The sequence below is a fragment of the Aegilops tauschii genome, chromosome 5 (genome assembly GCF_002575655.3).
Source record: "Aegilops tauschii subsp. strangulata cultivar AL8/78 chromosome 5, Aet v6.0, whole genome shotgun sequence".
NCBI lineage: Eukaryota > Viridiplantae > Streptophyta > Magnoliopsida > Poales > Poaceae > Aegilops > Aegilops tauschii.
In genome coordinates, this window is record NC_053039.3 from 457,763,561 (window position 1) to 457,777,575 (window position 14,015).

General features: G+C 43.5%; 2 protein-coding genes across 2 annotated transcripts; one reads left to right on the plus strand and one right to left on the minus strand.

Annotated features, from left to right (window-relative positions):
• The first annotated feature begins 6,351 nt into the window (after positions 1-6,351).
• Positions 6,352-7,722, plus strand: LOC109736080 (putative F-box protein At4g22660). The gene has a single exon (XM_020295303.1). The coding sequence runs from the start codon at positions 6,352-6,354 to the stop codon at positions 7,720-7,722; it is 1,371 nt and encodes a 456-aa protein (XP_020150892.1).
• Positions 7,723-9,066: 1,344 nt separating this feature from the next.
• LOC109736054 (uncharacterized) lies at positions 9,067-13,388 on the minus strand. The gene is made up of 5 exons (XM_020295276.4): positions 13,112-13,388; positions 11,571-11,783; positions 11,108-11,256; positions 10,968-11,036; positions 9,067-10,846 (listed from the first exon to the last, which is right to left on the minus strand). Exons 1-5 carry the CDS (start codon positions 13,346-13,348, stop codon positions 9,598-9,600), a joined length of 1,917 nt encoding a protein of 638 aa, XP_020150865.1. The 5' UTR covers positions 13,349-13,388; the 3' UTR covers positions 9,067-9,597.
• Between the last annotated feature and the right edge of the window lie 627 nt (positions 13,389-14,015).

Below are 14,015 nucleotides of genomic sequence, written 5' to 3' on the forward strand. Positions count from 1 at the left end.
AGTAGATGGGACTTGTTAATATTATACTCTTTGCGGCTATATATGGAGCTTGTTTTGCAGAGCCGGACACGTTTTCTGTGTTCGAGGACTACTTTGAAATATTCAGAGGAGGAACCCGCCTTGAAATGCCGAAGACAATCAACGCGCCGGACACATCGTCATTGAAGCCTGGTTCAGGGGCTACTGAGGGAGTCCTGGATTAAGGGGTCCTCGGGCGTCCGGCCTATGTGACGTGGGCCGGACTGATGGGCCATGAAGATACAAGATAAGAAGACTTCCTCCCGTGTCCAGATGGGACTCTCCTTTGCCTGGATGGCAAGCTTGACGTTCGGATATGAAGATTCCTTCCTCTGCAAACCGACTCTGTACAACCCTAGGCCCCTCCGGTGTCTATATAAACCGGAGGGTTTAGTCCGTAGAGTCAATCATAATCATACAGGCTAGACTTCTAGGGTTTAGCCATTACGATCTCGTGGTAGATCAACCCTTGCAATATTCATATTCATGAAGATCAATCAAGCAGGAAGTAGGGTATTACCTCCATCGAGAGGGCCCGAACCTGGGTAAACATCGTGTCCCCAGTCTCCTGTTAGCATCGATCCTCAGACGCATAGTCCGGGACCCCCTACCCGAGATCCGCCGGTTTTGACACCAACAGGTACCAAAGTAATCCAGGAGTGGATCACTGGACATCGGTCAAGAACATCCTGAAATACCTGAAAAGGATATGTTTCTCGTTTATGGAGGTGACAAAGAGCTCGTCGTAAACGGTTACGTTGATGCAAGCTTTGACACTGATCCGGATGACTCTAAGTCACAAACCGGATACGTATTTTTATTAAATGGTGGAGCTGTCAGTTGGTGCAGTTCCAAGCAGAGCGTCGTGGCGGAATCTACATGTGAAGCGGAGTACATAGCTGCTTCGGGGGCAGCAAATGAAGGAGTCTGGATGAAGGATTTCATATCCGATCTAGGTGTCATACCTAGTGCATCGGGTCCAATGAAAATCTTTTGTGACAATACTGGTGCAATTGCCTTAGCAAAGGAATCCAGATTTCACAAGAGAACCAAGCACATCAAGAGACGCTTCAATTCCATCCGCGACCAAGTCAAGGAGGGAGACATAGAGATTTGCAAGATACATACTGATCTGAATGTCTCTCACAAGCAAAACATGATCATCACCAAGACTCCATGGGTGTTAGAATCATTACAATGTAATCTAGATTATTGACTCTAGTGCAAGTGGGAGACTGAAGGAAATATGCCCTAGAGGCAATAATAAAGTTGTTATTTATATTTCCTTATATCATGATAAATGTTTATTATTCATGCTAGAATTGTATTAACCGGAAACTTAGTACATGTGTGAATACATAGACAAACAGAGTGTCACTAGTATGCCTTTACTTGACTAGCTCGTTAATCAAAGATGGTTAAGTTTCCTAGCCATAGACATGAGTTGTCATTTGATGGACGGGATCACATCATTAGAGAATGATGTGATTGACTTGACCCATCCGTTAGCTTAGCACTTTGATCGTTTAGTTTATTCCTATTGCTTTCTCCATAACTTATACATGTTCCTATGACTATGAGATTATGCAACTCCCGAATACTGGAGGAACACTTAGTGTGCTATCAAACGTCACAACGTAACTGGGTGACTATAAAGATGCTCTACAGGTATCTTCGATGGTGTTTGTTGAGTTGGCATAGATCGAGATTAGGATTTGTCACTCCGATTGTCGGAGAGGTATCTCTGGGCCATCTCGGTAATGCACATCACTATAAGCCTTGCAAGCAATGTGACTAATGAGTTAGTTACGGGATGATGCATTATGGAACGAGTAAAGAGACTTGCCGGTAACGAGATTGAACTAGGTATTGAGATACCGACGATCGAGTATCGGGCAAGTAACATACCGATGACAAAGGGAACAACGTATGTTGTTATGCGGTTTGACCGATAAAGATCTTCGTAGAATATGTAGGAACCAATATGAGCATCCATGTTCCGCTATTCGTTATTGACCGGAGATATGTCTCGGTCATGTCTACATAGTTCTTGAACCTGTAGGGTCCGCACGCTTAACGTTCGGTGATGATCGGTATTATGAGTTTATGTGTTTTGATGTACCGAAGATAGTTCAGAGTCCTGGATATGATCACGGACATAAAGAGGAGTCTCGAAATGGTCGAGACATAAAGATCGATATATTGGATGACTATGTTTGGACATCGGAATGGTTTCGGGTGAGTTCGGGCATTTACCGGAGTACCGGGGGGTTACCAGGAACCCCCCGGGGAGTGTATGGTCCTTATTGGGCCTTAGTGGGAGAGAGGAGGAGGCGACCAGGTGGAGGGCGCGCCCCCCAAGCCCAATACGAATTGGGTGGGGGGGAGGCCCCCCTTTCCTTCTCCCTCTCTCCTCCTTCCTTCCTCTCCTACTGCAACTAGGGAAGGGGGGAATCCTACTCCCAGTGGGAGTAGGACTCCCCTTGGGGCGTGCCATGAGAGGGCCGGCCCTCCCCCTCCTCCACTCGTTTATATACGGGGGAGGGGGCACCCCATAGACACAAGTTGATTGTTTAGCCGTGTGCGGTGCCCCCCTCCACCATATTCCACCTCGGTCATATCGTCGTAGTGCTTAGGCAAAGCCCTGCGCCGGTAACTTCATCCTCACCGTCATCACGCCGTCGTGCTGACGAAACTCTCCCTCGACCTCAGCTGGATCTAGAGTTCGCGGGACGTCACCGAGCTAAACGTGTGCAGATCGCGGAGGTGTCGTACCTTCGGTGCTAGGATCGGTCGGATCATGAAGACGTACGACTACATCAACCGCGTTGTCATAACGCTTCCGCTTACGGTCTACGAGGGTACGTGGACAACACTCTCCCCTCTCGTTGCTATGCATCACCTAGATAGATCTTGTGTATGCGTAGAATTTTTTTTGAAATTACTGCGTTCCCCAACAAATTTCCCAAAACCCTAAACTTATCAAAGATTGGTATGGCATTGGTTTACAAAATTACATCACTGTAGCTATATGTAAGTCGCTTGAAAATTGATTTTGGGTCGGTCAGTTTTTCAGCCGTTGATTTTTGCTGCGAGATTCGCGCATTTTCCCCTGGGCTGTTTCATGAGTTGTTTTGGGTTGTTTTCTTTACTAACCACATATTTGGCTCAGTCAATTTGCTATTGGGTTGAAGCCCATTACCTATGCCGCCCAGGCGTCAGTCTCTCCCTTTGTGTTTTTACTTATGTTTTTATACGTTCTCCTTCTGTTTTGGTTTTTATTTATTAGTTGGTTTTTATTTTTCATGTTTAGCTATATTTGGGATGTTGGGTGAGTGTAAATATATACGCACAATACTATGTAATGTGTGTGAAAATTACACTATTTATAATTGTTGTTTGCATACTATAAAAGTGAAATTTTAGTGCAAAATTGTGTGCAAGTGTTTTTAAATCATTATCTTTTTTCTTAAAAAGTAATATGAGTGACACTAATCCATCGGTTCCTTATAACACTTTATTATTTTGATTTTGATTTAGTTATTATTTATTTTGCGTAAATTCCACTATCATATGCTTATTCTTACATATTTTTAAAAAGCGCAATTTGTGCACAATGTCTGCAAATTTTGTCACTGTTTGTTTTACATTTTTTTACTTTCTTTCTTCTAAAAGGCCAATACTAATGGCAACAACTCATTCTTTCTTTGAAATACTCATTATTTTGATTTTAGTTTAGTTTTTATTTCATTTTATTTCTTCAGAAAGGGTAATACCAAAGCCACTAATTCATTTTATCTTATAATATTTCATTATTTTGATTTGTTTAGTTTTTATTTCATTTTCTTTCTTCTTAAAGGGTAATACCAAAACAATTATTCTTTCTTTCTTATAATACTTCATTATTTTGTTTTTAGTTGTTATTTCATTTTATTTCTTCTTTATTGGTAAAACCAATGCCACTATTTCATTCCTTCTTACGAAAATAATATTATTTTGTGATAATTTCACTATTATATGCTTATTCTTGCATATAATAAAAAGCATATTTTTTGTGAAAATTGTGAGCAAATTTTGTCATGGTTTATTTTATTATTTTCGTTTTCTTTCTTCTCAAAGGGTAATACCAATGCTACTAATGCATTATTTCTTAGAAACTTTATTATTTTGATTAAATTTTAGTTTTTTATTTCATTTTGTCTCTGCTTTAAGGGTAGTACCTATGCCACTAAATCACTCTTTCTTAGGAAACTTCTCTTTATTGAAATTTCACTATCGTATGCTTATTCTTGCATATTACTCCCTCGGCGCGCTTGACTTTGCACGGTCTTTGATGCACAACTTTGACCGTTAATACATATAAAATGCATTGACTGAATATCTATAACTGGTAACAACGTATTTGTCTTGCAAAACATTTTATTTCGTGTATATTTATACTAATTTGGTGCACATATAATAAGTAAAAAATCATAGTCAAAGTTGTCTGATGAAGACCAGAAAAGTCAAAGCGTGCCTTATATTTTGGGAAGGAGGAAGTATAAAATAGCGCAATTTTTGTGAAAATTTATTCATTGTTTGTTTAGAGTTTTTTTAACTTTCCTTTCTTATTAAAGTGTAATACCAGTGCCAGCAATTCATTCTTGCTTGGAAAATCTCCTTACTCTGATTTTGTTTTAGTTTTTATTTCAATTTCTTTCTTCTTAAAGGGTAATACCAAAGCCATTAATTCATTCAACTTTATAAAACTTCATTTTTTATTTCAGTTTGTCTTCTTTGATGGTAATACCAATGCCACTAATTTATTCTTCCATATAAAACTCCATTACTTTGATTTTGATTTAGTTTTTATTTCATTTTGTTTTAAGGGTAATGCCAATGCCTCAAATTCATTCCTTCTTAGAAATTTTCTTTTTATTGAAGATTCACTATTATATGTTCTTTTGCATATTTAGAAAAGCACAATTCCTGTGTAAATTGTGTGCAAATTTTTGCAATATTTGATTTAAATTTTATATATTATTTGTTTTTAATGATAATACAGATTCCACTAAATCATTCCTTCTTAGAAAACTTTATTGTTGTGAATCATTCACCATTATATGCTTATTCTTGCATATTATAAGAATGCAGTTTTATATAAATTGTGTGCAAATATTGTCATTATTTGATTTTTATTATACTTTCTTTGCTTTTAAGTGTAAGACCAATGGCACTAATTCATTGCACATGATGATTTTAATGGATATAAATACGCATGTGCTTGCTGCTCCTACTTGCAATTATTGTGAGAGAGAGAAAACATCTTATCCCCTAATTTTTCTCTATAGAAAGCACCTCGTAGGTGTAGCATTACTCTTTTTGTCTTGAGCACAATGTTGATGTATTGTCTGGCGACTGTTGGCCATGCACATATTTACCACTATCCTACACTTGTTTCGGAAGCCGTGGAGCGATGGAGCGTGTCCGATGTGAGATTTTTGCGGCACCATCTTCTCTCGTTCCACAATCTGCACCACTCATATATCAATGAATGTTTTTGGCTCCACATACAACTCTTGGCGACTGGCTGCTTATCTGGTGTGTGCACGGTTTCAGTCGTGTGGCCATGTTCGGATCATGCACGCTTGCATCATCTTCGTTGAGTCAGTAGCAGTTCGGCGAGGATCAATGGTACTCCTTTTCCTGTTCCTTTTGTTTTTTCATTTGCTTTGGCATAGTTTTGATCTTATAAGGCTTTGCTATTTCCCAGTGTGATTCTTTGTGTATGCGTTAATTTTTGTGTGCATCCTAGTCCCGCAAAGGCCGAGTGTATGTTCATTGTATTTGTATTCTCTTGATGCTTCATTTTGAGTTTAAGAAACACCATTTATCGAGAAAAGGGTACGTTGTTTTTATTATGAAACACTAGCTGAATAAAGGACAACAGTAGCAATATAGGAAGAGCTTTAAGACTCTCGCAAAAGAAAAAAGATTTTTAAAATGAATAAAGGACAACAATAGCGATTGCAGCAGCGATATTGTTGTCTTGTTTTTTTTTTCCTTCAAAAATGGCACGTAACGAAAATAAACTTTGTGCTAATTCGAAAGAAGGAAACTAGTCTAGATCGGATACAAACGGTGTGTAATTTCAACAGCAATACCGCCGGCAGGGTACTAGCGTCCGACTCGGACTAGCTAGCTAGGTGTCAGCTGGTTCTTATATATATAGGACATCACATGGAGCTACGTACCACGTACACAAGCACCGATATCGATCCACGCGAGGCGAGACGCAAAGCAGCAGTCTTGTCCATCTTCGTCGTTGGGAGCAGTCTTGTCTTGTCCATCTCCATGGGAGCAGTCCTGTCCATCTCCGTCGTTGACGCGCTAACCAGGGCGACGACCAGCTGGAACTACGCGCGGGCGCGGCGGAGATCAATTGCTCCCCATGGCGCTGCCGATTGGCCTGGCCTGCCAGAGGACCTCTTGCTGACCGTCATGGCGGCGCTGGACGTCCCCAGCATCATCCGGTCCGGCGCCGTGTGCACGTCCTGGCACTCCGCCTACAAGGCCTTCCGAGGCCTCCACCGCCTCCCGCCGAAGCAGGCCCCTTGCCTGCTCTACGCCTGCGACGAGTACGGGCCCGACGCCGCCGCCCTGTACTGCCCCTCCACCAACGCAACGTTCCGCATCCCCTTCCCACAGCCCCCAGACAAGAGCCGGAGATTCGCCTTCTCCTGTCAGGGTTGGGTGTTCGCCGCCGACGAGGCCGGTGACCCGTACCTCGTCAACCCTACCACGGGCTCCCGGGCCGCGCTCCCGCCGTTCGAGACGATCTACCACGGGGAGAGCCACTATGATCGCGACCGCAAGAACGCTCTGAAAGCTCGACTGGAGAACCGAGTCTTCCGGCCGACAGTTAGCTGGGCATGGCACTCGGGGTATCACCGGGTCGCCATTTCCGCCGCCGCCGAGGTGGCCGCATGCACCGTCTTAATCGTGCACACGCCAGACCAGTGGAGGCTCTCGTTCGCTAGGCCGGGTGACAAGCGCTGGACATTCTTGTGTGAAGAAGAGTTTCAGGACGTTCTCTACAATGACAAGGACGGCTTGTTCTACGCCCTAGGCCTTGATAGTTCTGTTTCTACTATAGATCTCGCCGGGCCTTCGCCGACGGTGACCATGATCATGCGTGGCGTGTCAGGTTGGTGCGACCCTACCAAGTATCTCGCATTCACGCCATCTGGTGAGCTCCAGCAAGTATGGAGAATCTGGAGCCACCCACATTTTTCAGTAAAATTCATGGTCGACGCAGATGCCGTAGATTTTGCCAACGAATATGGGGACGCCCACAATCTCAATGAGCCAGATGCAAATGATGATGATGAGCAAAAGACCAGTGAGGTCACAACAATCAAGCTCCTGATTTTCAAGGTGGACATTGGCAGACAGAAACTGGTGGAGCTACGGGACATTGGAGACCACGCGCTATTCCTTGGGTACAACACTGCTATGTATTTTTCGACCAAGGACTTTCCGGTGTTCAAACCAAACTGTGCTTACCTTACACACGACTGTTTTGACTTCAAGCCAACATTACCAACAGACACGGGTATTTGGGACGTCAACAAGGGGAGTATGCAGAAACTTCAGGATGCATGGCCATACATGTATTCTTGGCTAGATTTACCCGCCCCGATTTGGATCACACCAAGGTTTTAGCAAGCATTTCATTGAACATAATAGCAGAGGGGCAATGAAATCCGGTTACCTTGGTGACATCCATGTCTCTCTGAAAAGGTGCTCAGTTTACTTGACGTATGTAAAAGGTGACAAGTTCATTTCAAATTGTTAAAAGATCATCATACAATTCTCGTTAACCCGGCCGTCCCAATATTCCAAATGTTAATCTTTTTTTCCTTGGAGGAAAGTCTATTTTTCTTCTCTCAACTAAGATTTTGTATCTTAAACTTACAAAACCGGATACATCTCCTATATCACTAAGCTCCCCGGGGCAAAATCGCCCAGAAGCGATCAACGCGATCAATTTCGCTCTCGCCTCGATTTTGATCGGGTCAGGCATGGTGTGTGGATTCGGCTACAGGTGGGCCTTTATGGTCAGGGCTTAGGGTTGGCCGGGGCTGTCATCATCGAAGGCGCGTGGTGGCTAGCTGGAGTGGCTCGCAGAATATGCGTCCGCCAGCCGCATTTGCCTCGGTGACATCCATGTCCTTTTCAACCCCATGCTTCGCCCCCCCTCCCCCCCCCCCCCCCACTTGCTTAGGCATATCAAGTATGTTGTCAATTGGCATGCTTCTTCTATACCCTAAAACTTTCCAATTTGGTTCATATAATAGCAAAACTCTTCACTTTTAATCAGTTTGGACAGTTTCATACACATGGTGATTTTAGTTCTGTATGTAAGTTAGGTCTATATTATCTCTATCCATTGAGTAATGGAGCGGACGAAAACAATGATACCTGATTGCCTAAGCTGCATTGAATTATGAATACTTACAGAAAAATCATTTCGTGCATTGGATTGAAGTATGACTGTATGAGTATTTAGTAAAAAAAAAGAAGTATGGGTATGCAGTATGAAGTATTCAGGAGAAACCAACACCTTAAGGGCTAGTTTGATAGCCCGTGATCCATGGATTGAGAGGGGGGGGGGGGGCGTCAAAAACCAGGGCGAATTGGCCAGCAGAAAACCAGCGCGACATTTGGTCGCTCGCTCAACATGCATACAAACTTTTCTAGTTAACAAGTTTGTTAACATACTCACAAAATAAGAAACACTAATAGGTTGAAACACTCTAAATACGAACTACCAGCACGCGGGGAAGAGGCAAACGTCGCTAATTTTCTTACTATCAATGTTTGGAAAGCTGGGGCTGCTAACATAGAAATTGTTGTAAATCCCTAAAATCATGAAAAGATTCCCAAGATAAACAATAATGAAATGAGTACGTATGTAACCAACAATGTTCTACAACATTCATGCAAACTATTTTAGTTGAAGGAAAAATAATAGTACCACAATCTATGTTACTGTTGACCTCGGCCTTAGAAACTTGTGAATGCGTCCATTGGATTATGTATATATAAAATCATACAACTATGCATCTAATATTTTTTTATAATAATACCAGCGTGTGCTGTACCAGCAAACGTCGATTCTAACTCAGTCAGTGAACTGCATGCATTTGCCACCATTGCAAACAGCTCAGATCTTGCAGGAAATGTCTAGCCATGCAGCAGAAAGAAACCACATGTGCAGCAAATGAACCATGCAGTAACCCTCTTTTACAGGTTACTTGTGCCTTGTGAGGTCCCGAATGAAAAATATACAGCTAAAAAAACATCTACTTGGATCTCAGAAGAGTTTGATTCATGGACTTGCTAGGAATATGGACGGACTGTCATCGACAGTTTTTCAGCGAGTTCCTTGGCTCTGCCTGACTGTTGTAGTTAATTCTCTTTGAGCGCCGTTGACACTCCAATGCTAATTAATGCCTCTTCTCATCTCTCATGGGAAACACCAAATAATCACTAGTGACAACTTCCATCAACAGTGGGTGAAGAATAAAGATCCTGCTATGCAACATTTTGCTTCATCTCGTTTGTGATTTCCTGGAAGGCCCGCCGGCGGTACGGTGGCCTCCACGGTCCTGTGCTCGACGGGTTCTCAGGCCAACGGCTGTGACTGGCACCCTGAGAGCGTCCATCAACACCAAATGGTACCTGCCCATGGAAAAGCGAACGCTGAGCTGCACTGCTTCTCACTGAGCTTGGTGTCTGATCGGCGCCTCGAGCTTTCTCACTGAGATGGGTCGTGTTAAGCCTTTGGCAGACTCGGTCGCCGCGATCTTGAACCTTCCGCTGCTTCCATGCTGGAGCTGTCCTGACGAAACTCCGGTTCGCATTCTCGTCTGTTGAGATTCCGGCCGAGTCATTGCGTCTCCATGAACCCACTGATGAGCTCTGTGGCCGAATACCCGCGGCTGGGGTTTTGAGGCTGCTGCTTCCTTGAGATGATGAGGATGGTGTTTTGTCCCTCTGCTCACTCGCATGCTTGCTGCTTTTACCTTGCGGGGCGGTGGTGTTCTTGCCATCGGCCAGCTGCTTCTGTTCATCCTCCTCCACCATGTCGGCCCACGTTTTTCTACCACCACCAACCAAGCCCTTCCCCTCTTGCATAGGATTCTCACTAGCATCTATTATGGCGCCAACAGAGTTTTGCAAGCATTCAGCCGGGCTAGGAGTCTGAGCTTGATTCTGCCCGCTGATATTGGGTCTGTCCTTTTTGACCAGCCGCTTTCGTAGTTTCTCAAGTAGAGACTGTGGTGTGGCAGCATCATTGAACAGTCTAGAAAGATCATGGTACTCCTCCAGACTTTGTCCATTCTTCTCTCCATCAGTAGCAACCATAAGCTGTGGTTCTTTACGCTTCATCTGAGTTATCGGAGATGGAAGCGCGTGTGAGTTGCAATCTTGATGATTCTCTGTATCCGCCGAAACTGAAGCTTGCGGTTCTTCATAATTCAATTGAGTTGAAGCAGAGAATATTAGTGGATGTAGATATTCAAGGTTCCCCACATCAGTAGCAAGCAAAATCCGTGAATCTTTAGACTTCATCTGAGTTATGGGAGAAGGGAGTGCCTGTGACTCGAGTTCCCTAAGCACTTCAGTAGCCCGGGCAAAAGATCTCACGTGGTTTTCATCATTGCAGTTGTAAGGTATAGCTTGGAGAAGGTATTTAGCTTCAGCTACCTTTCCCATCTTCATCATGCAGATGGCTAGATTGCACTCTTTGTTATAATCAGTTTCTATAGCAAGAGCTTGCCTGGGTCAAGTGAAAAATGTCAAGTCAGTAGCAGCTGAATATAGTTGAATGAGCTTTACTGGAAATGATGCATAGGGTTATTACATATCATCTTAATAAGTACATCCCAACATAGATATACCTGTATAGCATTTCAGCTTCCTCATAGTTTTCAGACTGCATATAGGCCCAGGCGAGGTTACCCAGCAACCTTCATGACAAAGCGGAGCCTTAGAATGGTGTTTGCAGGACAAATGAAGATGTATGAATGATTTTCAATACCTTGCCTTTTCATCCCTGAGAGAGAGATAGAATACTCTTCCATGAGTTTTAGAAAGCTTAGTTTTCCACCGGCCAGAAGCTAGATCCTCATCAATCATTCTCAGCTTCACTGTCAGCATTTCAATCTGCTCTTTTGTCCTACCGCATTTCTGGTTGAACATAAAAATGATTTGTATCAATACTTGGCTAGATATTTATCTACAATGCGGTGTAGGTATATTATTATCTGATGACTTTTTTTGCATGGCTTCTTGCAATATATTCCCTCCGTCCAGAATTACTTGACGCTCAAACTGATGTACCTAGCACTAAAATACGTCTAGATACATCCGTTTGAGCGTCAAGTAATTCCGGACGGATGAAGTATTAAACGTTTCAGGATTTACTAGTATAATCAAACCTCAAAAATGGGCTTCGGAAGAAATTTTTAGCTTACATACGTAAATTTACAGGACTGAGGTACCTTGTACAAGTCAAGAAGAATATTGTCAAGAGACTCCTGGGCTTCATTGGGACAACGGTCACGGAAGGATCTTATCGCTTCAATGGCTTCTTCAGCCCTATTTGCTTGTTTCAGTACAGTAGCCATATCCTTCAGTGCACTCTCAGTTCGTTCACCACTATTAATAGCTGCCCAGAACAATGAAACTGCCTTGTTTGGATCTTTTTCAATTAACTGTAATAAATGGATAATAGAAGCAAGGTGAGGAAACAAAAAGAAACACAAGCTTATCTTACGAAAGCTTCTATTATCAAGATTGTAAATGCATCTTGATTCAAAAGCCTGCAGGTGCTACAAAAAAACTAACACTGTGGAAACACTGGTAATTTACAGAAGTTTGAACTAAAACCACGACACTTATTTGGGAACCGAGGGGGTATGTCAGCATATAACATATTCAGAAAAGCAAAACTTCAGGGAGAATGAGCGTCTGTGGCAGCTACTAATGAGACAAACATACGGACGCTGTACAGCATCAAATCTTGCCAAAACTGTTTTCATATAAGCTTTTGATAGGACATAATTCTGGTAATAGGACACCTAGTCACCTACTCATATCTGCTAAAAAAACTTAAAATCGGCTTAAAAAGGTAGGAGGGCACCACTTCCGTGTCACTTTAAGCTAATGTCATCTTTACCAAAATTATTAGTTATGCCAGTGAGTGACATTCATCCTTCTCTATTCTTGTGCAGTTAACTATTACTCCCTCCGTCCCATAATATAAGAACATTTTTTAAACTAGTGTAGTGTCAAAAATGCTCTTATATTATGGGACGGGGGGAGTAACAAATATCCTGATACAATGGAAGATGCTGTTAAACAACCAATGCAGTGATTTTTCTTTGGAAAAGATACTAAGCTTCAAGGCCAACTGCATCCACTGTCCCGGTAATACTACTCTTGGATCAGGCCAATTTAGCAAGCATGTTCCGAGATTCAGCAAGTTGCAGAAAACCATTACAATTCAACTAACAGAACAATGCTATGTTCACTGAAGATAAAATTCAATGCACCGACTCACAGAGACCAGTTCCACGATGCACATTTAATTATTCATTGATATGCTCCCGGGAAAATGGACGCCAATGGATTTTCACAAGAGAACGTTGTAGTCTTAACAACGGAGGCAGCCTGGTGGCATTTGAGCTCTACTGCAACTGCGCAAGTCAAGGAAGCTAGCACTGATTTTCACCCTGACGGAACAATGTTAGGAGCAAATCAAGTTCCCCTCAGAAACTTGAATATCTCCTAAATTTCAGCTCCACAATCATCCCGAGAAGAAGTGTAGCCCACGAGTTTCTACGAACAATCAGGAACGCGAAGTGCAGCACAGCAAGTTGATCTACCATATCTATCAGTTGCATCTAATTAGCCACCCCGAATCCCTCCCACCCCGACGTAGAATGGCCCGAACGACGAGATAGCATCATGGCGCTGGATTTCGGAACCTGAACAGGAAGGGATTGCGCCTGACGGCGGCGGCGGTGGTCGATCGTGTTACCTGCGCCTGCTTCGCCCTCACGTACGGGGAATCCAGCGCCGGCGGCGCCCTCGGCGGCCGGGAGCACCCGCCGCCGCTCGCCGGCGGGGTGACGCGGTAGGAGCAGCAGCCGGCGCTCAGGGGCGGGGTGATGTGGCTCCTGGGGCCGGCGAAGCCGGCGGGGGTGCCGGGGCTCCACCTCTCCGCCGCGCCCCTCGGCGACGTCCACGGCGGCAGCCGCCTCCCCGCGCTCGGCATTGCTGTGCCTCGAGCGGTGGCGTTCGGTGGTTGCCTAGTAGGCCCGTCGTGCGTTGGTCCCGCTGGTCGGTATCGTGCCGTTGCTCTGTTTGTTGGTGGGCTGGGGGGTTTGGTGTTTCCAGCCTGCTCTCTCGGCCCGATGGTGGTGTCAGGCTGGTCCGGCCCTGAGATTTCGAGGGTTGGGCACTCCCTCCATTTACCCCTAAAAAGTGTCTCAAAAAAAAAACCCTAAAAAAAAAAGGGTACTCCCTTCATCTAAAATATGGACATTGTGTCAAAATATATGTTAAAATATGGACAAGTATGTTTTTTTAGAATGTATTTGACCATTGCTATGATTAATAATACATGCTATTACGGTGTAGGATTATATCATTAGAAACACCTTTCCTAAGCGTCATACTTTTTGTAACCTATAAATAATGTATTATTGCTCTAATCCATGGTCAAAAGGCAACCTCAAAATAGGTTCTATATGTTTGGATGAAAGGGAGCAGCACTTGCGGGGTATAATATGAGTGAATGGATATCGATTGTGTGAGATATCTACATTTCTTTTTAGTGTTTTTTGATAAAAACGATAACTGGGTTCTGGTTTTTCATTAGTGGCGGGGCAAACCATCATGTATTTATTGATTACATCATTTCCAAATAATGTCCTTTTTGC

Coding starts and splice junctions, on each gene's coding strand:
- LOC109736080 (XM_020295303.1), top strand. CDS start 6,352: ATGGGAGCAGTCCTGTCCATCTCCGTCGTTGACGCGCTAACCAGGGCG.
- LOC109736054 (XM_020295276.4), bottom strand. CDS start 13,348: ATGCCGAGCGCGGGGAGGCGGCTGCCGCCGTGGACGTCGCCGAGGGGC. Junction 11,784..13,111: donor TGAGGGCGAAGCAGGCGCAG/GTAACACGATCG, acceptor CATTTATTACAG/TTAATTGAAAAAGATCCAAA. Junction 11,037..11,107: donor CTCAGGGATGAAAAGGCAAG/GTATTGAAAATC, acceptor TTTGTCATGAAG/GTTGCTGGGTAACCTCGCCT.